Here is a 24,412-nt window from a genome sequence, read left to right on the forward strand (position 1 = left end):
TGGTATGTGTTTTGGGTATACCCTTTTCAACAAAAAGAACTAATAGAAGTGTAACTTCATCCACCACTTGCTGGACTTTCTTTGTTTTAGAATGCTCTGCTTGGGTCCTAGCGCCTATCAAAGAAAACGAAGTAAGCACTAGGACCCAAAGGGGGCATTCTAAAACAAAGATGGTGGATGAAATTACAATTCTACTTTTTATTGAAAAGGATATGGTACATTCCATACAGGATGGCATGGGCAAAGTGAATGGGCCAGGGGGGGAAAAAGGCAGCAGGAGATATTTAAAAAGTCCTATGACAAGCTTGGGATTTGCAAATTGTTTTACTTGACAAGCTTGAAGTACCACGCTTGGGAGAGCAAGTGCCAAGACAAAGGGAATAATAACTTGTTTCCTATGAGTCTTGAATGGTTTTGTACAAGGGCTGGAAGAGGTGAGCTGCTGTATAACCAGAGGGAGGAGATAAATGGGCCTCTGTGTGATATGAATACTCAAGGCAGGAGACGGAGAGAGGAGTGAACAGCTATTAATGGGCTGAAGCCCAGGAGAGCCAGTGTGGTGTAGTGGTTAAGAGCAGGTGGATTCTAATCCGGAGAACCGGGGTTGATTCCCCACTCCTCCACCTGAGCGGCAGAGGCTTATTGGGTGAACCAGATGTGTTTCCGCACTCCTACATTCCTGCTGGGTGACCTTGGGCTAGTCACAGTTCTTTGGAACTCTCTCAGCCCCACCTACCTCACAAGGTGTCTGTTGTGGGGAGAGGAAGGGAAACGAGCTTGTAAGCCACCTTGACTCTCCTTATAGAAAAGAAAGGTGGGGTATAAACCCAAACTCCTCTTCTTCTTCAGGTGGGAGGTATAAGCAAGATCTCTCTTTTTCTCTGAGGGTTTGATGTAGCATGATGGAGCTGCTGTACTGCAGAACGGCTCCTGAACTTTCAGCTGATGTCTACTTGTATATTTGTAAATAAAGCAAATGCTTCAAAGATGCCATAAGTCTCCCCCACTCTCTTCTCCAAAGGGAACCAATCTAAGTAAGTGTTAGAACTGGAACATCTCCCCCACTCAGGGAACTGGAGCAGGTGTGTAACCATATTGTGATAGTGGTAATCACCTGTTAGATCTTTTATAACACAGCACACTCATGGGTTTTTAATTAAGTAATCTAGAACAGCTATGAGTTGCATTCCACATATCCAGTGATGGATTAGATGTGTGTTTTGAAAGCGTGTTAAAACTAGACTCTTTTAACTATGTTACTGCAATATGTCAGAGGGGCTAAAAGCCAACCAATTCATGATATCATTTGCACACAGGAGACACAAAGTTAAACTTTGGGGGAAAAAAACTCTGGTACTGTGTTTCACTGAAAATAAGACAGTGTCTTATATTAATTTTTGCTCCCAAAGATGCACTATGTCTTATTTTCAGGGGATGTCTTATTTTTCTGTGTTCTTACTTTTGGGGGATGCCTTATATTTCGCACTTCAGCAAAACCTCTACTATGTCTTATTTTCAGGGGATGTCTTATATTCAGGGAAACAGGGTACTCATATTCAAATTAACCCATAATTCTTTTTAATTACTTCCAATTATCAAGACAGTTAAAAAACTACAGCTGCAATCCTAAAAGCACTTTCCTGGGTTTAAGGAAGCTTTGCTGAATGAACTGGGATTTACTTCTGAGAAGACCTACTTGGGCTTGCCCTATTGAGTCACCCTTTTAGAAGGCGTCACTCAGTTACAAGTGCTAGGGGGGTTTCCTAAAACTCTTTTTTTGGGGGGGCGGGGTGTGTGTGTGTTTCTGCAATGTTAGACAATTCACAAAAAGTGCAAGAGAGGGCCCGGCCTGCAGATTACAAAACAATAAGCAGGTTCCTATGGAATGTGGATTAACTGACCAAGCAAAGTGAAATCTTTGCTTAAGTCTTACCAGCTGAGGGCTTCCAAGCATGTTTCTTATGCAATGTTTCCTTTGAATACCGGCCTAGGGGAGTAAAAGTCACCCAGCACATTCAGAGCACAAAATCTGCATTCCAGCTTGATCCTCCTCATCTCTTTGCCAAGGTGGCCAAGAATGACTGCCCTCCAGTGAGGAGCAGCGCTGTTCCTTTGTTGCAGTAAAATTAAACAACAGTTTTAGGACACCTGAAACACTAGCCATTTTTTATTCCACCTCTCCTGAACCCGTTTTATCAGAAACATTGTAGCAAGCCCTCACCAAGCAGACTCACATACCCAAATTATAGATTTTACTTTGTCGTTTTTCTCACTTCAAACTTGCTCAGAAAGCAAAAAAAAAAAAAAAGAAAAGAAAAGAAAAGGTTGCAAACACCAGCGCCACACTAATTAGGTAAAACCCAGTTGTCACCATGCCAAATGCAGGGCAACAGCCCCAGCGGGTGAGGACCTATTTGGCACAATGACAAGAAAGGGGGCTGCGAAATGCAAAGTTTTCCTCCCAACCATCTTTTAGTCGGATAAGACCCCTGTGCAAACTCATCACTTGCAAGGGGGGCGGGAGAGACGACGACACCAAGTAACCAAACCTTACGAGGCGGTTATATACTAATAAAAAGTTAACTTCGAAGACTTTCCAAGACTCTCGTTTAGTTTGGCAGGGCGAGAGGGGGCAAAGCAGCAGCAACAAGCGTCTGCCTGGGAGAGTTGAGTTTTGTCCTGCAACTGCGTGCCCGGCATCGCCACCCTCCCTCGAGAAGCGGGGGGGGGGGGGAGGAGGAAGAGGGCGCCTCTCCGCCCTCTTCCTCCCGCAGTCCAGTGACTGGAAGAGGCGGAGCAGAGGCGAGTAGGCGGCCCGGTTGGTTCCCGGCGGAGGAGCAGAGGGGTCGGGAACTGCGAAGGGGACGGTAGCAGAAGGCAGGATTCCCGGCTGGTCGCCGCATCGAGCACGGAGGTGAGCGCCGCCACCATGGAGGTCGAGATGCCACAGGTAAGTCCCGCCAGAGCCCACCTGGGCGGACAGAAGCGCACAGGTGCGCAACAGCTCCTCTCCCCCCTCCCCCGTGCGGAGGAGGCGTGGTTTCTAGCGCCTCCGTTCTCTGAAGTCTGTTCGGAGGGCGTGGTGAGGAGAGGAGGCCCCGCCCACACTGCTTTTCGCGAGTCGCGCTGATCGCGACTCTCCATTCTCGCCGCCGCTTCGGTCCGCCTACCTTCTGTGACGTCACGTAGTCAGGCGCGCTGACTCACCGGCTGCGGAGGGCGGGGCTATAGGGAGAGTTGGAGATTTCGCCCCCTCAGGCTCCAAACTCTGCCCAGGCTAGCCTGGTCTTGTCAGAGCTCAGAAACTGAGCCAGACCTGGTTAATATTTGGATGGGAGACCACCAAAGAGTACCAGGGTGTTGTGCAGAGACAGACCATGGCAAGCCACCTCTCCTGGCTCTTTCCTTGAAAACGTTCCTGGGTTGCCATGACCCAGCTGTAGCTTGAGGACAGTTGGGACACAGGCTCATACAGATTGTATAAACCTATCACTTCCCTCTTATTGGTTATAAATCAGTGATGTCGAACCTTTTCGAGACCGAGTGCCCAAATTGCAACCCAAAACCCACGTATTTATCGCAAAGTGCCAACGTGGCAATTTAACCTGAATAACCCCCTTAAGCAGGGGCCAGCCTGCTGTAGCCTCCAGCAAGTCCCACATGCTCTGCTCTGCACCTCTCTAGCATCTTTGCTGCCTCTGCTCCCCCCCCCCCCCCCCCGGCAGTAGCCACCTGGAGCACAGGCACCAGGCCTGCCAGCCGAGGTTCACGCACATCAAGTCCAGCGGCCCAGGCCAGCCTAGATGTGAGGGGGGCAGTTCCCCCCCACATGACGAACTCTGTGCCTGCGTGCCCACGGAGAGGGCTCTGAGTGCCACCTCTGGCACCCATGCCATAGGTTCGCCACCACTGCTATAAATCCTACAGTGACTGTTGAGTGGGTGAAAACAAGCCTGAGGCTGTGGCCACTTAAAAGGCAGAAGAAAATGTTAACTGCTTTCTTCAGAGTTGAAGAGTTAACTGCTTTCTTCAGTCTGTGTTCATTTTAGCCCATTTTAGCCCATTTTTTATTCCTCCTTTAGGGCAGTGTGTGTTATTCCTCCCTCCGTTTTACTCTCACAGTAACATTCTGAGGTAGATCAGACTGCGGGAGAGTGAGGGGCCCAGGCTCATCTAAAAAGCTTCACTCGAAGAGTAAAGGATTTGTATCTGGGTCTGTCAGATCCTAGTTCAGTGGCCTGCACTACATTAGGTGTTTAAAAAAACCCCACAACCAGCAATGTCAAGAAGTCATGAAATGCAGGAAGTACAGAGCGAAATGCAGTTATGTCAGTTTTATATCTTATCTGGGAAAACAGAAAACTGTTCACTGCTTCTGAAAGTACTTATCTCCTATGATGGGTGGGAAGTCACCAGTGTTGTTAATGTAGTCATGGTGCCATAAAAAAGCTAAACTTCTGTTCAAAGTTTTCATGACCCCCTCAAGGGCTAGGGTTTTCAAGGCAAGAGACAAACAGATGTAATTTGCCACTGCCTGTCTCTGTGTAGCACTCTCTGGCTTCTTTGGTGGTTCCCATCCAGGACTGACTCTTCTTGGCTTCTGAGGTATGACAACCTTGGGCTAATCTTGGCCATCCAAGTCAGGGGAGCTGCTCCTTCATAATAATAGTCGTAAATTGTCACAGTTTGAAGTCAGATGAGACAGAGTGGCGGGTGTGACTTCCTCAAAGCCTTGTGCCCAGCTTTCTTTTTTCTTGGGAAATATCCTGACAATAGAGGTTAAATTCGATGCCTTGAGGAACACTGTGGGGAAGGGGCTCTATGGGGGAATAGAAAGTTTGGAGAGCAGGAAAAGGAAAAAGTGTCTATCTGGACAACTGAGATAAAATCAGAGTTGCATGTGAGAGCTCTGGCTTTGTAAAAGTTGGGTTGTCAGGGTTGTTTGTTTGTCAAGTCACAGTTGATTTATGACTACCTCATAGGGTTTTCAAGGCAAGAGATGTTTGGAAATGGTTTGCCCGTTGCTTTCCTCTGCTTAGCACTCCTGGTATTCCTTGAAGGTCTTCTATCCAAATACTTACTAGGGTCAGGGCTGAGAGAGTGTGTGTGACTGGTCCAAGATCAGCCCACAAGTTTGAACCTGAATTTCCCCGATGCTAGTCCAACATCTCAACCACTTCGCCACACTGGCTCTCCGATAGGTGAAGAAAAGATTCAAAATCATTGCTTTGGAAGTACTGAATCAATGCATTTTGTCCTGGTTACGTGGGTCAAGAACCAGACCTGCACTGCAGTAGTAATGTCTTGTTGCTAAATTCAGTACTACCTCCTGAGTTTTTCTTGCATCATGTTCTGATAGTTTCTGAGGTGTGCTCATAGGTCCGCAGTTTCTGGGGAACTTCTAGCAATATGCATTAACTTTCCCTGCCTTTAAAGAGTCCTTGAACTGCTTTTCAGTAGTCATTAACTTGTTCATGTAAATTTGATTATTGGAATTTTATTTGCATGCTTAGTGCTCGGTGCCAGAGATAAAGAAAAAAGGGGACTTGGAAAGAATAAACATATTCAAAGCTGCTTGAAAAGTTTTGAAACATATATCTTTTTTGAGAATCTCCTACTGATGTTAAACTAGAGGAGGATTATGCTTGCATGCCTTTCTTCACTGTCCATAGGCAAACATTTTGTGAATTGTTTCTTTCTCCATTCCTGGAGTGAGGCTGTACCAGGTTTGGCCTGAATAATACATATCTCTTGATCCCAGCATAAACAAGAGTTTGGCGCTTTCCCATCTTGAACTTGATCAAATGCAGGGTGTAATCTGAGGCAACACTCCTTTTGTGTTGTTAATGCACTAGATTGTGTTGTTGTTGTTGTTGTTAATGAAGTAGGAACACTTGATGTCATAGTGATAGTCAGAAGGGAGTTTTGCTGTGGTCTCCATGAATACGAGAACGAGTATACTCGTGGCCTTGGAGGATAACTCTTGGTACGCCGCAGATCTACATCATAAGTGCTTGGAGACCGAGGCACAGAAATACCCTTGTACCTCCTGGCTGTTCTTTCATAGTGGGCCAGTTCACATAAATGTTCTGCTTTTGGTGACCTTTTTTCTTTAAAGAAAATCTGGTCTAGGATAGCTGCTCCATATAAATGCATTGTCTGGTTTGTAATTTCGTATGCCACTCCTTCATCCAAGTGGGTGCAGATTACAGAATTGTGGGTTCTTGTAATGTGTCTAGACAAGAGAAGAGTAAAAGGCTCTAGTTTCTGCAGCAGTTGTACAGCAGTGTGAGAGCCAGTGTGGTGTTGTGGTGAGTAGAGTATTTGACTAGGATCTGGGGGATCCAGGTCTGAATCCTAACTTTGTCATGAAAGTTTGCTGGGTCAGTCACACATTTCTCAGCCTAGCCCAGGGGTGTCCAACTCTGGCACTCTGGATGTTCATGGACTGCAATTCCCATCAGCCCCTGCTTGGCCATACCACCAGGGGCTGATGGGAATTGTAACCCATGAACATCTGAAGTGCCAGAGTTGGACACCTCTGGCCTAGCCAATCTCACACGGTTGTTGTGAGGATTAAAATGGAGGAGAGAACGATGTAAGCCCCCTTGGCCCGAGCTGGAAGCAGTGATTGCGAACCTTTTCGAGACCGAGTGCCCAAATTGCAATCTAAAACCCACTTATTTATTGCAAGTGACAACACGGCAATTTAACCTGAATACTGAGGTTTTAGTCCTGCATGCACCCGCCGCTCTGCCCTGCACTGCTCCAGTGCCTCCACCCGACCCACTCGAGCAGGGGCCAGCCTGCTCTAACCTCCAGCAAGTCCTGCACGCACTGCTCTGCGCCTCTCTAGCATCTCCGCTTCCTAATCCTCTGCCTCCCCTTGGGCAGCAGCCATCCAGAGCACAGGCACCAGGCCCGCCAGCCGAGTCCTTCCTGCTCTCTGCGGGGTGTCGTGCCCAACGGCCCAAGCCAGCCTAGATATGTGTGTGTGGGTGGGTGATTTTCTGCCCCCCCTGCATTATGAACCCTGTGCGTGAGTGCCCACAGAGAGGGCTCTGAGTGCCACCTCTAGCACTCATGCCATAGGTTCGCCATCACTGCATTAGGGTATGAATAAAGTAAATAAATGCTAACAGGGCAAGAAAAGCATAAGCATAAGCATAAGCATTTTATTGTCATTGTGCACGCACAACGAAATTTACAACGCAACGAAACGAAATTTACAACGAAACGAAATTTACAACGAAACGAAACGAAATTTACAACGAAATGAAACGAAACGAAATTTACAACGCAACGAAATGAAATTTACAACGCAACGAAACGTTGCGTTTATTGTCATTGTGCATGCACAACGAAATTTACAACGCAACGAAATTTACAAGCTTCAACTGCTGGAAAGATCTGTCTTCCGCAAGGGGTAGAAGACCTCCTTGGTGGATGGTCATCTCAAGTTTATTATTTGCTTTATACCTCGCCTTTCTCCTCAATGAGTACCCAAAGCAGCTTACATCATTCTCCCCTCCTCCATTACCCCCTACAACAACCCTGTGAGGTAGGTCAGGCTGAGAGTGTGTGACTGACTCAAGGTCACCCAGTGAGCAGAATTCAAACCTGGGTCTCCCAGATCCTAGTCCGACACTGTAGCTACTATGCCATCCTGGCTCTTTCACCCCTGCTGTGACTGCCTTGGTAGATGACCACTGGAGACACCTGGACTAAGGTGTTTCTTCTTGATCTGATAACTAGGTCAGACAGCCAGGAAACAGTTGCCAGGAGCACAAAAAGAAACTCAGCACTGTGAGCAGGGGGGCTGTATACTTAGCAGCACACAGTTGCTTAGGATGTGTGTTAAATGTGCCCTGTGCGCATTTAGATAGGGAAAGCCCCACTGAACATGACAGGATTTATTTCCGAGTACCATTCCCTCGTATTAGGTTGCAAAGCAACCTTTTGAAATGAGGCTTTGGGGCTGACTCTGCCGTGGTGTTGCATAAGCTTGGCAGGCAGATACATGTTTCAGGTTTTAGGATTTAGGTGTAAGTGACCTAAAGGAGAGTGTGTTTCAAATCCTGGGAAGGCAGGCAAATAAATCAGCGGAAGTCTTTATAACAGAAGGGTTCACAGCACCAGATGCCACACATGCAGTGTGTACACTCAGTTTTATACCGGTGAGATGGAAGTCTTGGCTCGTGTCCTGTATTACACAGGTTTTGGCATTCTCTGTCTGAGACAGTGAAATTATTGTGACTTTTTTCACTGAGGTGGAGATCAGGGGGGAAATCATTATCTCCAGGGTGGCAATTTACTATCCTCCCTTTACAACGTATCCCGAATAAGACATGATGGAATGATACTAAAGCAAACTTGTTACCAGCTGTACTGTTTGCTCCTTTGAAGGCACACCTAGAAACAGTTTGATTAGAACTCGGCTGCATAAATGAAATGCTCTAATATGTTCAGATAAATTGAGCTCGTGTTCCTGCTGGCTTGGAAATATGTCTAGAGTGCCGACTTGAACAATGACACGTATTTCATACATTGTGCTACTAAAATAAGATATTTCAGTGCTTTTCCTTCTTGGATGAAAAGTAGCAGTTGTCCGTCATGGTCCCCCTAAAAGGGCCCTCTTTGTTCTTAGCGTGCAAATTTCAGGGCTTTTAAAGAAGGTTGGAATTGTGTAACCATCTGTTTTTCCCTCAGGGCGACTTTGTTTTGGAATGAGCCTTTCAGAGTACAGTTCCAGAATCAAACTTACACTAGTTACCTGTAAATATTTAAAATTGACTTGTGTGTACAGATTGGGGGGAGATGACTTTTAGAACTGTACATGTGAGCAGTAACTCTGCATACAGTTCCTTCCTAGAAACAGAAATATCAAGATGTCAGAAGACAATGTAAGAGTGGTAGTACAGTTATCTTTTTTTCCCTTGTTTTGAAAGTTGGGTAACTTTCCAAATTCTTTTTAATTTAAAAGAACCCCCGACATGGGTATAAAATTGTGTAGTCTGAAATATTGCTGGTCATTTGTTAAGGAGTTTCTTATTAGGGACATATTTCCATCTTGTGGAGAAAGTATGCTTTTTAAAGTGGCATTAAGATTTCACTCTGACACCTTCACACTACAATTGTATGCACATTTACTGTGAACTAACTCCCACTGTGTTCAGTGGGGCTTGGGGGGGGGCATTGAGGCACAGATGTCTTATGGTAAAGGTGTCCAACTCTGGCAGGGGCTGATAGGAATTGTAGTCCATGAACATCTCAAGCGCCAGAGTTGGACACCCCTGTCTTATGGCAACCCCATAGGGTTTTCAAGACAAGAATTGTTCAGAGGTAGCTTGCCATTACCTGCCTCTGCATCATGGCCCTGGTTTTCCTTGAAAGTCTCTCATCCAAATAGTAGCCATGGTCAGGGCTGAGAGTGGTCCAAGTTCACCCAGCAAGCTTTCATGGCACAAGCAGAGATTTGAACCTATGTTTCCCAGGTCTTAGTCCGATACCTTAACCCAGGGGTCTGCAACCTGCGGCTCTCCAGATGTTCATGGACTACAATTCCCATCAGCCCCTGACAGCATGGTCAAGTGGTGGGGCTCATGGGAATTGTAGTCTATGAACATCTGGAGGGCCACAGTTTGAAGACCGCTGCCTTAACCACTAGACCATCCTGGCTGACACACTGGTTCATAGGATTATACTGCCAGTCACTTATATAGCTGTATGGTTTAGAGCAGGGGTCTCCAATCTATGGCCTTCCAGATGGTTATGGACTAATATTCCCATCAGCCCCTGCCAGCATGGCCAGTTGGCAGAGCTGATGGGAATCATAGTCCATGAACATCTGGAGGGCTATAGGTTGGAGATCCCTGGCCGATTCCCCACGGTCAATTAATCCCGTGATACTCTTCATATCTCACGGTACCCCTGCCGCCACCCTCCACCTTCCCCTCCCATTGCCCCTGCTTGCCACACCCCCCACCTTACCCTCCCAGGGTGAAGGGAAGCACTGGGGATGGTGGTGGCTGTTGACCTTGTGGCAGGCCCTGCCCCATGGGCCAGCTCCATGTCCTTGCTGGTGCCGGTGGGAGACACCACAAAAATGAGGGGGGGCGGTAGTGTTGCCGCGGTACCCCTGGGACATGCTCATGGCACCCCAGGGTACCACGATACCCTGGTTGAGAATGGCTGGGTTAGATGGTCTGAGGCTCAGGCGCCCGCTCCCAACCGCTGGTCTGCCCTGCCCTGCCGCAAGGACCTGCGGGGCCTCCATTCCCAACCTGAAAGGGTCAGGTCCAGCCCACCCGCAGGGAAGGGGCAGAGCGGCTCTTGCCCGGATCCACACAGCTGAGCACGCTGGACAGCAGGGCGCACAGCCTTCGGCAAAGCAGCAGTGTGGGGTGCCGGGTGGGATCTGGGCTCCCCAGAGTACACACGACCCAAACCCAAAGAGCCCCTCCCACCCCTGGGAACAGCCCCTCGGCCAAAATCTCTTGCTCTCAACACTGATTAAGTGGAAACTGAAGTCCCGGGAAAGCAACACCTGATCTGCGAGAGGGAGGGGGACCAGGGCGCCCACGGAGGCAATGTTACAATGGGGCTACATTAAAACATGGACCCGGGTTTTTGACTTGTGTGCAAACTATAGAGTAACTGGGACCAATTGCACGTTCTCAGGGTAGTAAGCAAAGGTTAATATGGAGCCAAGCACATTGCGGAAACAGGGGAGTTTCTTTGTGGAAACAAATCCGGTTCCTACTCATTTCATCCGGCTCCGACTCAATCTACGCATGGGCATAGTGACGTGGCTCCACAGAATTTTTTTTTAAAATCCCGCCCCAACACAACACAACAGCAAATCAGGATAAGGAGATCATAGCCGCTGAGCAGATTGCACATTCGATCGTGCGATCATGGGAATTCCTGCATTGCTCGAAACCTGGATAGATTACTAGACTGTAGCTGCGGTTGGGAGGAAGAAACCGTGATGAAAAGGTGCCGATTCTTTTGGAACCTGGTTGTATCCAGATTGAAATTCTCAGTGGGAATTCGGCCCCTGGTTTAAAGCATCAGAATTAGTCCCCTCTGTGTAGTGAATAGAACTTAAATTTCCGGAAGGATTGCTGTGCGAGTTCTGCTGTAGAAACAAACAGGAACCTTTTGGTACCATAAAAGACGCACAATTTTATTGTGGCTTGAGCTTTTCTGAGCTATAGCTCACTTGACCCGTTGCACAAAATGGAGCGTGAAGATGCTGGATATCCAAAGTGGTATCTGTTGTACTGGGTGAGATTAAGAGGTTTATAACCTAAAAATAAAGATGGCCTGTGTACAAATTGTTTACACTACATGTATCTTAAACTTTTCTGTAGATAGTTATATCTACTCCTATAATGTTGGTTTGTCTCATTTTGTGATTCACTTCCTCGTGTTACCTCACTTCATGTTCTCACTGATGCAACTTAGAAACCTCTCCCAGTTGCCTGCCATTTTGTGTTTACTTGTATTCATGCTGTTCACCGCCCTGAGCCCTCCGGGGGAGGACGGTATACAAGATTCAATAATAATAATAATAATAATAATAATAATAATAATAATAATAATAATAGTAGTAGTAGTAGTAGTAGTAGTAGTAGTAGTAGTAGTAGTAGTAGTAGTAGTAGTAGTAGTAGTAGTTGTTGTTGTTGTTATTTCTATCTTGCTAGCCTGGAATCTAATGGCACAAACGCCACAATTCCTTTTCATAGGATCCCTTTCAATCCCTTACTATTTTGTCCATGTCTGCGGATTGTGTAACATAGTAGTTGTCAGCCTTTTCAGACGTGGTCTCCACATCTTTCAATCCCAGTCTGCGCTTTGGGACCTAAGCTTTTCAATTCCTTTGTTTGCATGTGCTGATTCCCACCCACCCCCCGCCCCCAGTTTCTGCTCTTTCTCTCATTTTTCTCTTAGGTGAGTGGGTGGATACAAATGGCCAGGCTGATGTTGGAGCTTGCTCACTGTACTTTATACACACATTCTTTCCCTCCCCACCAGGATTGAGTTGAAGAGAAGTGGGATCTGTCAGTTTGCTGCAGAAGGTGGCTATGGCTGGTGTAGTTTGCGCCAACCCTTACCCCACCCAGTGGGCTTATAGTTGCAGATAGCAATGGTATTCCATCTGTTTGGCCTCTCTTTCCCCTTCTCTTTCTTGTTTTCCTTCTCCTTTGTTTTCCCCGTCTTCCTTTCCCTTAGACCAGGGGTCTGCAACCTGCAGCTCTCCAGATGTTCACGGACTACGATTCCCAGCATGGCAGGGGCTGATGGGATTTGTAGTCCATGACCATCTGGAGAGCCACAGGTTGTAGACCCCTGCCTTAAACAGTAAGAATGGGGTTTGTAGATACGGGTTTCATTACCTCCCCTTAAATGGTTTTATGGTGCTGAAATGTATGGATTTGTACGGGGTTTTTTTTTTTTGTATTTGTGATGATGATTCTGTATGATGCCCTGAGGCCAGTTGGGAAAGGGGGGGGTATCATAAATTGAGTAAAATAAATAAATAAATTTAATAGTTCTGCAATAAATAGAGGGATGAATGCATAAATATACACGTTGCACTTTTTTAAAAAAGATGGACGGCTCACTTGACGATTGGGAGAGGAACGGGACTGAGACAAACATCTGAATGGCTGATTAATTGGTCTGTCAAACATGTTGTGAAGGTGGAGGAGGAAGTAGGTACAGCTTCCACTGGGCTTGTTTCTTCCCTGATTCTATCTTCATGCTGCAGGTAGCAGGATTTCAGGTGTGCCAAGTAGAAGACAGAAGAGGAAGACTGGAATAGGTGGCAGGATTTATAGGTCAGGCCCTGAGAAATTCCCTTTGCTTTTAGGAACCAGCCAGACACATTTTTTTACACCACTGTATTTTAATTACCATCTTTTCTAATTATTTCTGCCACAAAACCTAATCCTAAACGCTTTGCAGTTTCTTGTAATTTTATTAAAGATCTCACAAAAGCCGCCTAGTGTATAAAGCAGGGATCTTCAAACTATGGCCCTCCAGATGTTCGTGGACTACAATTCCCATCAGCCCCTGCCAGCATGGCCAAGTGGCAGGGCTGATGGGAATTGTAGTTAATGAACATCTGGGGGGCCATAGTTTGAAGACCCCTGGTATAAAGGAATGTGGGGTGATCCTGATTATCATATTGTTGACAAAAAGCTAAGCTCTAAATCAAGGGTTCCTATGGGGTACCCACGGGTGCCTACAGACACCTTTTCTGGTGTCCATGAACATTGTTTAGCAAGGGTGTGGGGCCAGGCAAATCTTTTGCCCAGCAAGATTTCTGATTAACTATTAGAAATTTGATTGGCTGTGCAGATTTCTAAAAATGTTGCTTTGGCAGCAACCTTAGCACAATGAACTATTCTGTGTTACTAAAGTTAGGCTGTGGCAGCCATTTTCTGGCTGGCCCAGCCTCCTATGGCAGCCATTTTGTTTCTGAGCCGTGTCAGAAGAACTCCAAATGTGCCCTCGGGCTCAAAAAGATTGGGGCCTCCTGCTCTAAACCTAACCTCCCTTCTCCCCAGTTTCTAATAATTCCATTGCTGCTCTATTTCACTGAACACTGGACAGAAAGCAACTATTCAAGAAATGGTCTACTGCCACCGAAAGGTGTAACACTGACATATAAGCAAGCAATGACAGGAACTTCATGCTACAAAGCATTCCTTGAAGTGAAATGAAAAATCAGCTTCCTACTTCCTCTGCCCGTGGCCGAGAGACATTACAAGAAAATCATTACGAGATGCCACAATGAAATTAATAGGTACTACGGTGCCTGGGATTTGTTGAAACTTGCCTAGCTGTGTGAAGTGGACCTTTGGACTGAAAGCTTAAGAGCACTTTCCCTAGCGTAAGAACCATGGAATAAAATGCGGCTTACTTCTGAGTAGGCCAGTTTAGGATTGTCCTTTTTTATGGGTGCATAGCTACGTATGCTCACTCCATGAGCTCATTCGCTGTTAACAACCTTAAAATGGCCATTGATGACAGCTCCCAAGTTTGTCTTGGAGAAACTGACAGCACAGTGGAGACACAGGCCTAGCAATAGAACATAAGATATGGTGGCTTTGTATGTTCTGCGCTCAAAAAGTCTTCAGAAAAATCCTACTCAGTCCCATGTCACTTTTTCTGCTTGAGATTTATTCACTGCCTTGCTTAGTTCTTAAAAGTAAGAAGAGCTGGTTGTTTTTTAACTTACATGAGTAGTTTACCTTTTGGTGCACAGGTCTGAGCAGAGCTGGCAGAAATTAAACATTAATCTGCCCTACCTGTGTTTTGAATTTCAGCCAAAATGAATAATGGAGCACAGAATAACAGCCTTGTTAAACTTTGTCTTGGTCCCAGCTATCCCATTCCATTCGAAAGCAACCTATTTCTCTGCTTTGAATACTCTCAGAAAACCTGGAATTCGCTGCCTCCTAATGCTTTTCTTCAGTCTTGTGACGGAAACCTGTTTAGAAAGTGTTGGACTCTGCTCGGAGAAAAGTGTGTACATTTTAAGTAGAAGAAATTAAACATTCAGCAAGATGGACAGTCTTCCGAAAACGTGTTCTTTTACCACTTATGCAACCGACGAGTTCTATAGCTAAAAAAAAAAGGAAGAGCTGGACTTCAGAAAAAGGAAATATGTTTGGACCTGAGAAATCTCACGCTCTGATAGTTGAGACACCACAGTTGCTCAACCTAATAGCTGTATTTCATGCTTGTTTTAATAAATAATTACATTGCCTAGTAACAAAATGTAAAGTTAATTATGGACAGATCTGTCATGCAATAAAATGTTACTGTTACATAGTTCAAACTTTGAAGGTACTCATTAACTACTGCAACGCTTAAGGATACAAAGCCTCATTACACTATTTCAGGTGTTGTATAAAACTAAGTGAAAGTTTAAATGCTTGCTAGAAAGCACCTGAAGAGCAACGGAATACATGAGTCACACCATTATGTTTTGTATCGTCCCTCCATTACCATTTTTCATGTTCCCTTTCAGCTGTCTCTTCCCCATATTTTTCAACCTTCCTTCTTATTTAGCTCACTCTTCTTTGTATTTGGCCTTGCAGGTTCTGTCTCAATTATCCATATTTTGTATTGTCGAAGGCTTTCACGGCCAGATTCAACTTGTTCTGGTGGGTTTTCCGGGCTGCGTGGCCGTGGTCTAGTAGATCTTATTACTAACGTTTTGTCTGTATCTGTGCCAGCCATGTTAGGAACAAGATCCACCAGACCACGGCCACATGGTCCGGAAAACCCACCAGAACCAGCTATCCATATTTTGTTAAAACCAAAATAAAGAAATGGGTGGACATTAGATCATATTACTAATCTGCACATATGTGGTTGTTCTACAGTGCAGTCCTAAGCTGTCAGACTTATTATGTGGACTTCTCCATGAATACCAGTCCACACATGTTCTCCTTTGTTCCTGTGGGTCCCTTCTGCTGACTGACATGAAGGCTCACCCTTTCTTTCACGTGTGCTGATTTGGGCTGCTTGACATCTGGAAGCCTGTGGGAGGACAGTTCCAGTACCTGTACCGCTGATTGTTGTTAATCTAACTGGGAGAGCTGGGTCTAGCAGGGTCACTGTGGACGGGAGTGTCCAAAGGAATGACATATAGGAAAATGTCACACTTCTCGCTTAGCACTGCGTCACCACATTAGCCTGAAGGATGCTTCTGGCATGGCTGGAGGGAGAATAGTTTTTAGGATAGTGGAAGGTCATCTTATAGAGCCAAAGTTGACCATGGAGTAAACACTGTGGTTCAACTGTTGTCTCTAGTCAAACTGGGTCTGCTGGTTTTTGAAGCCCTCTTAAAGACCGTTTCAAGGACATGGAGGTCATGTATTTGTTACAGTTTCATATCACTTTCATGTTAAGAATTGCCAAAGTGGTAACTTTCAGCTCTAACAGTTTGATCTTTTGGGTGATGAGTCTAATGTAAGATTTATGTTCACTTTCTAAACACTGATTCTGGATTATGTATAAGTGTACAGAAGGCTTCAGAAGTGACTTGTCTGTACAACTTTGGCAAAGCCGAATCAGTGCTAAATAAATCTAGTGGAAGGAATCTAGGTCTGAACCTGTTCTAGAGCAGTTATGTGGATAGTCAAGTGGATTATTGTAACCAAGGTATTAACCAGATGTTTACACACTGGAAAATAGGCAGAGGAGTCCCAGAAGTACATATATGTTGTGCAGAACATTTCTTAGTTCTTCTGTGGGTTTTTTTGTTTTATTATTGTGGTCAGGAGCAATGAATGTTCCCAGTCAAAGCGACAGATAATACAGCTTTTTTTGGAATGGCCCCTCTCTCCTTCCACAATTGACAGCTGGCTTGTGGATTGCTGAATAAGACAGGAAATGCTCTGGTTCTAGGAAATCTCATTGGCTTTCAGTTTTGGAAAGACTTTAAGACTTTGGAAAGGCTTTCAGTTTTGGAAAGACTACCTGGTCTCATAACAAGTGTTTTATTGAAGTGATTAATGGATAAATTAAGGGTAGCTCTCTATTAATAATATGAAATTCCCTTCTAATAGTGAATAACTGTACACAAGAATGCAGCCCCTGTTGTTTGGTTTGCAATCTGTAACAGCAATATTACCCTTTGACATGACAATACTACAAGGGCATAAAAACCAATTTGCAATTTCCATCTTTTGGGCATATTGAACTTCTGGTGTAGTTGTGCTTTTATATTTTCAGTGAAAAAAATGCATGCATGCCTCTGACCCCCTCCTCTGAGTAGTGCGGTACCACCCCTGAGCAAGGAAGGAAAGGTCCAGGCAGAGCTACTGGAGCTTAAAGAAGAGTTGGATTTATACCCTACTTTTCACTATCTTTAAGGAGTCTCAAAGCAGCTTACAAATTCTTTCCCTTTGTCTTCCCCCAAAGAACACCTTGTGAAACAGGTAGGGCTCAGAGGTTTCGGAGAGAACTGGGACTAGCCCAAGGTCACCCAGCAGGCTTCATGTGTAGAAGCAGGCAGAGGCTGGGGTGCGCACAATGCACTGGGCACGCACCCCTGTGGGGTGTGTGGCAAGAGCGTTCTGGGGCCGGGGGGGTGGGCGGGGTGGAGGACGCGCCAGTGCACTAGGGTGCATTTCCTCTGGAAGCAGGGGATTAAACCTGCTTCACCAGATAAGAGTCTGCCACTCAAGTGGGGAATCAAACCCGGTTCTCCAGATTAGAGCCCACTGCTCTTAACCACTGCACCACACTTTGCCCTGCTTGCCGCTGGCTCCCAATGGCCCTCCAGGAATTTTTCCTGTAAGTTATTTTATTTATTTTTTGTATTCGTTTTACAGACCGCTGTCCCCCAGGCAGGCTGAGGGCTGCATGCAACATCGTCAATAACAACAGAAGCAATAAAATTCACTGTAGCTCGGCGCCATAGACTCCACTTAGGGTTAACAGTTAAATTAAATTATCAATGGAGTTAAATTAACAGTTAAATTAAATTATCAATGGAGGCCCAGGTGGCCCACGTTACCCGGGTTGCATTTTTTCATCTTCGCCAGGCACGGCGGCTGGCTTCCTATCTCTCCCAGTCCGACCTGGCCACTGTGATCCATGCGATGGTCACCTCGAGGTTGGATTACTGTAACTCACTCTACGCAGGCCTTCCCTTGAGACTGATCCGGAAGCTGAAGCTGGTCCAGAATGCAGCGGCCCGGCTGTTGACAGGTGGTGATTATCTAGATCATATCATCCCTGTGCTATGCCGCCTGCACTGGCTCCCCGTGGAGTTCCGGATCGTTTTCAAGGTGTTGGTATTGACCTTTAAGGCCTTACGCGGCATGGGGCCCTCATACCTACAGGACCGCATCACCCCTTATGTCCCACATAGGCCACTGCGGTCAACTGCGGCAGAACTGCTGGTGATCCCTGGCCCTGCGACAATGCGGCTGGCCTCGACCCGGGCCAGGGTCTTTACGGCTCTGTCCCCTGCCTGTGGGAATGCTCTACCTCCAGCTGTCCGGGTTCCCTGCATGGAGGTTCTCTTGGTGAATTCCGCCCAGGGCCTGTAAGATCGAGCTATTCCACCGGGCTTTTGGAGGGCTGGCAGCGGTTCTCATTGCCCCCCCACTGAAACCGGAACTAAGCTGCCTTTTCCATCCTGGTAGGGCCCTGATTCCATCCTGGGCCCTGCCTCTCCTCCCTTCTCCTTTGGCCTTTAGACCGGGTGCCTGTGTGTGTGTGTTTTTACACAACCTTGTTGTTCAATCTGTATTTATTGTTTTAATTGCTGCTGAATTTTAATGAGTTAGATTTTATGTTATATTGATTTACTGTTCTGGAAACAGTTATGTTGTGAGCCGCCTCGAGCCCTTCGGGGATGAGGCGGCCTATAAATTTAATTAATTAATTAATTAATTAATAAGTAAGTAAGTAAATAAATAAATAAATAAATAAATAAATAAATAAATAAATAAATAAATAAATAAATAAAGCCATACACCTTAAAACCACCATTCACACCAGGATCAGGATTACGGGAAAGGAAGGAAGAGGAGGAGGGAGGCCAATAGATGGAATGCCACGGCGATCCTCAACCAGAAGTCTGGCGGAACAGCCCCTCTTTCAGGCCCTGTGAAATCGTACCAGGTTTCGCTTGACAATACAGTGTTCCACCAGGCTGGGACCAGAGTTAAATTGCCAGTCTATCTCTGCTACCCGCTATGTCCTATACGGAGCCTGAGAGAAGTTCATTTGTTCCCTATTTTCATTCTTCACTGTTCTGTAACATGCCCCCTCAATATATTTTCCTACACCTTTCTTCATTTATTATATATTTCATTGTTTAGTAGTATGTTATCCATAGTCTGATTACACAGCAGCCAATTACCTCATGCCTGCAACTGACGTACAAGAAGAAGAAGAAGAGTTTGGATTTATATCCCCCACTTTCTCTCCTGTAGGAGACTCAAAGGGGCTTACAATCTCCTTGCCCTTCCCCCCTCACAACAAACACCCTGTGCGGTAGGTGGGGCTGAGAGAGCTCCGAGAAGCTGTGACTAGCCCAAGGTCACTCAGCTGGCCGTGTGTGGGAGTGCACAGGCTAATCTGAATTCCCCAGATAAGCCTCCACAGTTCAGGGGGCAGAGCGGAGAATCAAACCTGGTTCCTCCAGATTAGATACACGAGCTCTTAACCTCCTACGCCACTGTTGCTGTGCGCCTCCTGCTTTTTCTGCCCACTTCTATGGAAAGCAAGAGCACTTTAGGTGCATGCCTGAAGCCACTGTGTTGGGGAGAGGAGGTAAGCTCCCCCCATCCATAATCGGCCATAGTGTCTGCCTCCTAGCTAGCACCTTGACACATTGAGTTAAGTGACCCAGATTTACAGTGTTTTTAAGTTATGGAACGTGCTGGAAGCCCAGTGAAACAGAGAGAAAGCAAGTTGATAGAGACATCCTTATGAAAGAGAATCATAAGCTCAACACCTTCCTGTTCCAGCATGCCTCTTATGTAAGCTGACTGTGAAGATCCAGGCCACACCTGTGAAAGGATCTGCTCTCACGGGTAGCTCAGTCTCTCTCATTGCGGATAGATCTTGTCCTAAGGGTTTGTGCTTTTTAGGGGAGGTTTTCTCGGATCTGCTGCCAATTGCTTTACTTTGTAGGACCGGAGCCCTGAGTAGACGTTCCAGATTGTATGCTCTGAATGACTGTAGAGAGCAATGGGGCTCACCTGCTGCCCTCTCCTGGAACACACACGCCTACAACTGAATGTCTGCGTTGTTCAACTACGTATGTACAAGCAGAGGCTCCTCCATGTGGTTGGGAGGGCTGGAAAAACAAGGGTTCCTCATTACATGACGGAGCTTATAGACATGCTGATGAACATGGTTTTTTTGGGGGGGCGGGTTGCAGATGTTGGGATGTAAACATATGTGTTTAGGGGCTGGGCCAGACCCCTTTTCCCGCCAACTGGCTTGGGACTTGAGGAAATCCATTATAGCAACTCAAAGCACTTGGCTGGAATTAAACGAAGAGGAATTTTACATTGTAGGCAACATGCATGGAATACACGTAAGAAATAGAACAGAGCGGTTGGGGGTCCTGGGAGGAAATGTAGGGTGGCAGGAATACATTGCTGAAAAATTTCCCTTCCCCAGTTTTCATCTTCCAAGATTTGATAAAAGTGTTAAGCAACCATGCAGAATATTCTCCCCCACTCCCACGCTCTTGTCTACACTCAATAGTCTCTGGTCAGGCTTCTTGTCAGGGGAGTTCTTTTTAATTTACAAAACAATATTTTTCTGCATACCTTAGAAATGACACCCCCCCCCCCCCAGCAGAAACCTCCAACTTGTCTGCAACTAGTCTTTGTGACAGGTACTCAACCATGGAGTTTGCTATCAGAAGAAGCTGGGGGGCCTGTGAGAATTTCTTGGGGAATAAATCATTTGGAACCCCCCCAAACCCAGGATTCTATAAGCAGGGGCTCAAATGGACTAATTCCTCCTTCTTTCCCTTAACATATTTCCAAATGTGGTCTAAATTTCGTGCCTCTTGGAACATGTTCAAGCCTCTTCAAGCCATTTTTGACCACCACTTGGTTAATTTACAGTGTCATACTTTTCTGCATATCTGAAGAGCCCCTTGAATGTATAGAAGCCACAACCTTGACTAGGGGTGGTATTGATTTTGCTGCCTCTGTGGTAATGATACAGACCAACCAACTGAATATTGGGTTGAGAGCTGCTGATTCCAAAAAATAGAGTTTTGCATTTTAAAAAAGGAAGCTAATTGTTTCATGCTAGTGGTGTAGTGGTTAGTGTGTCGGACTAAGATTTAGGAGACTCAGGTTCGAATCCACACTTTGCCATGGACATTTACTGGGTGACAATGGACCAGACACATACTGGGGCCAGTGGCAGAAGGGAGGAAAATAAAGCACCTCGTGCCTGGCCGTTCACATGGGATTTGCTGGATTGCTGGTTTAGCGATTTTTGAAAATCCCAGGTTGCAGGAAATAAAATGGGGCAGGCTCGTTTTGCGAAGCCCCCCCCCCAAAAAAACCCCCAGGTTACAAAGTGTCCTACACCCATGACTTTGGACCTGTGTGGAATCAACCTAAGAGAGAGTGATAAGGCTGAGTGACTGTTTGAACCCAGCTCTCCCTGACCCACTACATCACACTGGCTCACAAGGGACAAGGAAGATCAGTCTTTTTATTTATTTACTAGCATTAAAGCCCATTTAAAAATGAAATAAAATGGGCTGTAGATGTGGGGGGCGGGGAGAAGGGGGCTGGCTAGTGGTGGGATTCAAATAATTTAACAACCGGTTCTGGTGGTGGGATTCAAGTAATTGGTTGTTTACAAGCACCATTTTAACAACCGGTTTTGCCGAAGTGGTGCGAACCTGCTGAATCCCACCACTGGGGCAGCCCCCACCTTGTTTTCCAAGCCCTGTGCAGGGTGAGAAACAGGGAAGGGACCCCGATCCTAGCTGAGCCCCACATGGAGGATTGGTCTGTCCCCCCCCCCTCATTTCCCCCTGCCTGACTTGGGAAACGGGAGGGAGGTGGGGGCCAATCGTTTGTGCTTCTCCCCCCACCTCGCCTCCCAAGGTCTGCAGGACTTGAAAAGGGAGGTGGGGAATAGTTGGAATGTGAGGGACACTTTTCCAACTGATGGGAATCCTGTGCACCCATTGGCTGGGGGTTTGTCATCGGACATTTCAAACCCTTAAGAGAATTATGTATAGGGATATTCAAACGGTTTCTCTCTGTGTTCCTCTGTGTAGAATGTACCCAGGATGGAAGTTCAGTATTTCTTTTAAAAAACTGATAAGGGTGTGAGGCAGGAATGGAATAGAACAGTGATGGCGAACCTTTTAGAGACCGAGTGCCAGGGGTGGAGCAAGGGGAAACTGTGTCTGGGGCATGCATGCCCCTGCCATGCCCCTGTCCGCCCCCTCCCTGACCTGGAATGCCCCTGGAACACCCTGAAACACCCCCGCCATGCCCCCAGAACTCTCTCACCATGCCCCTGCAGGGGCGCATGCCCAGTGCGTCGCCCACCCCTCGTCCCCTTGGTGCTATGCCACTGCTGAGTGCCCAAACTGGGACAATGGCGCACGTGCCCACAAAGAGGGCTCTGAGTGCCACCTCTGGCACGCGTGCCATAGGTTCGCCATCACTGGATAGAAGGTAGAAGCCACTGGCAATCTGGTTGAAACACCTTGTTCTCTTTTTGCCTCCAAATTGAATTATATAGTTTCCCATGAACGTCTTCCATTCTGTAAATGCTTCTCCATGCTGGCAGGGATTTGAAAACATATTTGGGCCGCGGAAAAGCTTTCGTCGTATGAATTGTGCTCACGTGCACTCGTACGCGCTCGCATAAATCTAAAGATGGGGTCGCTGCCTCACTTCTTTGTTTATCCTAGTGCAAATATGTTTGCTGAAGAGCAATAAGAGTTAATAGTCAAACTTTACAATGCACGCAGAGGGTTTCCCATAAAATGTAAAACTGGCTACCCAGATGGCAAATGCTGATATGTAAATCTAAAACATGAAATTTTCCATTGGGGTCCAGATGGCGGCTTAATGTGAATTGTTTAACATTTATGTTTATCTTATTAAAACTGCCTTTTATAAGTCTGGACTAAGCTAGCAATGTGGCTTGGAACAGACTCTGGAAAAACCTATCAGTAAATGAGTAAAAACACCACATGGCAGTCAGTGCTTAATTTCTGAAAAAGAAAAGGAGTGTGTGGGCGTTGAATGCTGAGCTTGCTGAGGAGCCGCGTAATTGGCCCTGGAAGCCCTTCCTTTTTAATCTTGACAGCAGCGGCGAAGTACAGGCAGTCTGTTCATGCCCAGAGGAACTTGCTATGTTATATGTTCTAAGACTTGGCCTTAGTGCTGAAACCTGTTTCCAGGGCTGACTCCTAGCACATGTTAAGTCTCCGCGGCCAATGAAAATGCCTCTCTTCCCAACTACAGCGGATCCTCGGTTTTCATTGCCCTCGGTTTTCATCGGTTTTGGTTTTCAGCGGTTTTTTCAGTGAAAAATTCGTTTCGGTTTTCATCGATTTTCCTCGGTTTTCATCGATTTGCAGCAAGGTGCAGGGGTTTGTGGAGAAAAATCACCCGGACAAAGCTGTTGCAGGCCATGTCGGCAACTTCTTTAATGACAATGTCTTGCCCCATTTCAGACAAATCTTAAAGAGGCGTCAGAAACAGACCTCTTTGGACAGCTTTCTGGTGCGACATTGGCCCACTGGCTCTGAAGCTGGTCCTAGTGTTATTGTTTGTTACTGTTTTCAGCATGAAACACTATGCTTATTCACCCAAAAATGTGTTTTTGGTATGTTTTTTGGAGCGCCTAGAACTGATTAATTGGATTTACATTGATTCCTATGGAAAAGTTTGCCTCGGTTTTCATCGGTTTTGGTTTTCATCGATTCTGTTCGGACAGATTACCAACGAAAACCGAGGTATACTATAATGTGGCTTAGCTGCAGCTCTTTCGTATATATTATGATTATTCATGGTTTGATTTAAAAAACTAGATCCTAGACTTGAGCAAATTCACTAGACAAAGACTATAGTACTTCTCACATAACTAAATTGTGTCTACCACAGAAGTTGCTTTGGAATCTTGCACAAGTCCTCTCATACCTTTTGACATCAGTTGGCATCTAGCAAAACTCACAGGATCAAGAAAAACACCTTAGCTGCCAGAAGACTGGATTTTAACATGCATTGACAGGGTTCCTGTTATTTCCTTGGGCATTCCCCTTTTGTGGATTTGTCAAAGCGGCTACTTCCGCTGACATAATGAGGGAACTTGTCAGAACTGAAGGTAGAACAAAAGAATGCTTGTGGAGTCAGTCACAAGATTTACTCCATGACACCATCTCTTTATTGGCAGCAAATTGCTCTCTATGATGTGGCGGGGAGTGCTCTGAAAACCAGACGTGTGGAACACATTTGGGTGCCATTTGTTGATCTTGCATGGAGTTATTGACACATTCAGTTTAGTGTTGGCATTGATTTAGAACGCAGTTGAAAGAAGCATTTGTGGAAACTTTTTTATGTCTAAGGAACCTAAGTGTGTGGAGAACAATCTATTTAGAATCTGATGCATGAAATACTTTTTGAAAAGGAAGATCTACTATTATTCTAAATAATTAAACTGCTAGTACACCCACAAGCTATCATTTTGAACATATTCCACTTAACTGAAAAGTCATTGGGTTGGAACCAGAGATGGGATCCAGCAGGTTCTCACAGGTTCCCAAGAGTAGGTTACTAATTATTTGTGTGTGCTGACAGGGGGTTACTAATTGGTGATTTTGCCACGTGATTTTTGCCTTAGTTACACTCCTCCTCTCAGCAGT

General features: G+C 45.9%; 1 protein-coding gene across 1 annotated transcript in view; it reads left to right on the forward strand.

The window, feature by feature from the left end:
* Positions 1 to 2,796: 2,796 nt before the first annotated feature.
* Positions 2,797 to 24,412, forward strand: part of NFE2L2 (NFE2 like bZIP transcription factor 2) — a 34,055-nt gene continuing 12,439 nt past the window's right edge. Inside the window, exon 1 of the mRNA XM_048485255.1 lies at positions 2,797 to 2,950. Within this exon, the coding sequence (XP_048341212.1) occupies positions 2,930 to 2,950 (21 nt within the window). The 5' untranslated portion in view covers positions 2,797 to 2,929. The remainder of the gene's footprint in view (positions 2,951 to 24,412) is intronic.

Source organism: Sphaerodactylus townsendi, linkage group LG02 (genome assembly GCF_021028975.2).
Source record: "Sphaerodactylus townsendi isolate TG3544 linkage group LG02, MPM_Stown_v2.3, whole genome shotgun sequence".
Classification (NCBI taxonomy): Eukaryota; Metazoa; Chordata; class Lepidosauria; order Squamata; family Sphaerodactylidae; genus Sphaerodactylus; species Sphaerodactylus townsendi.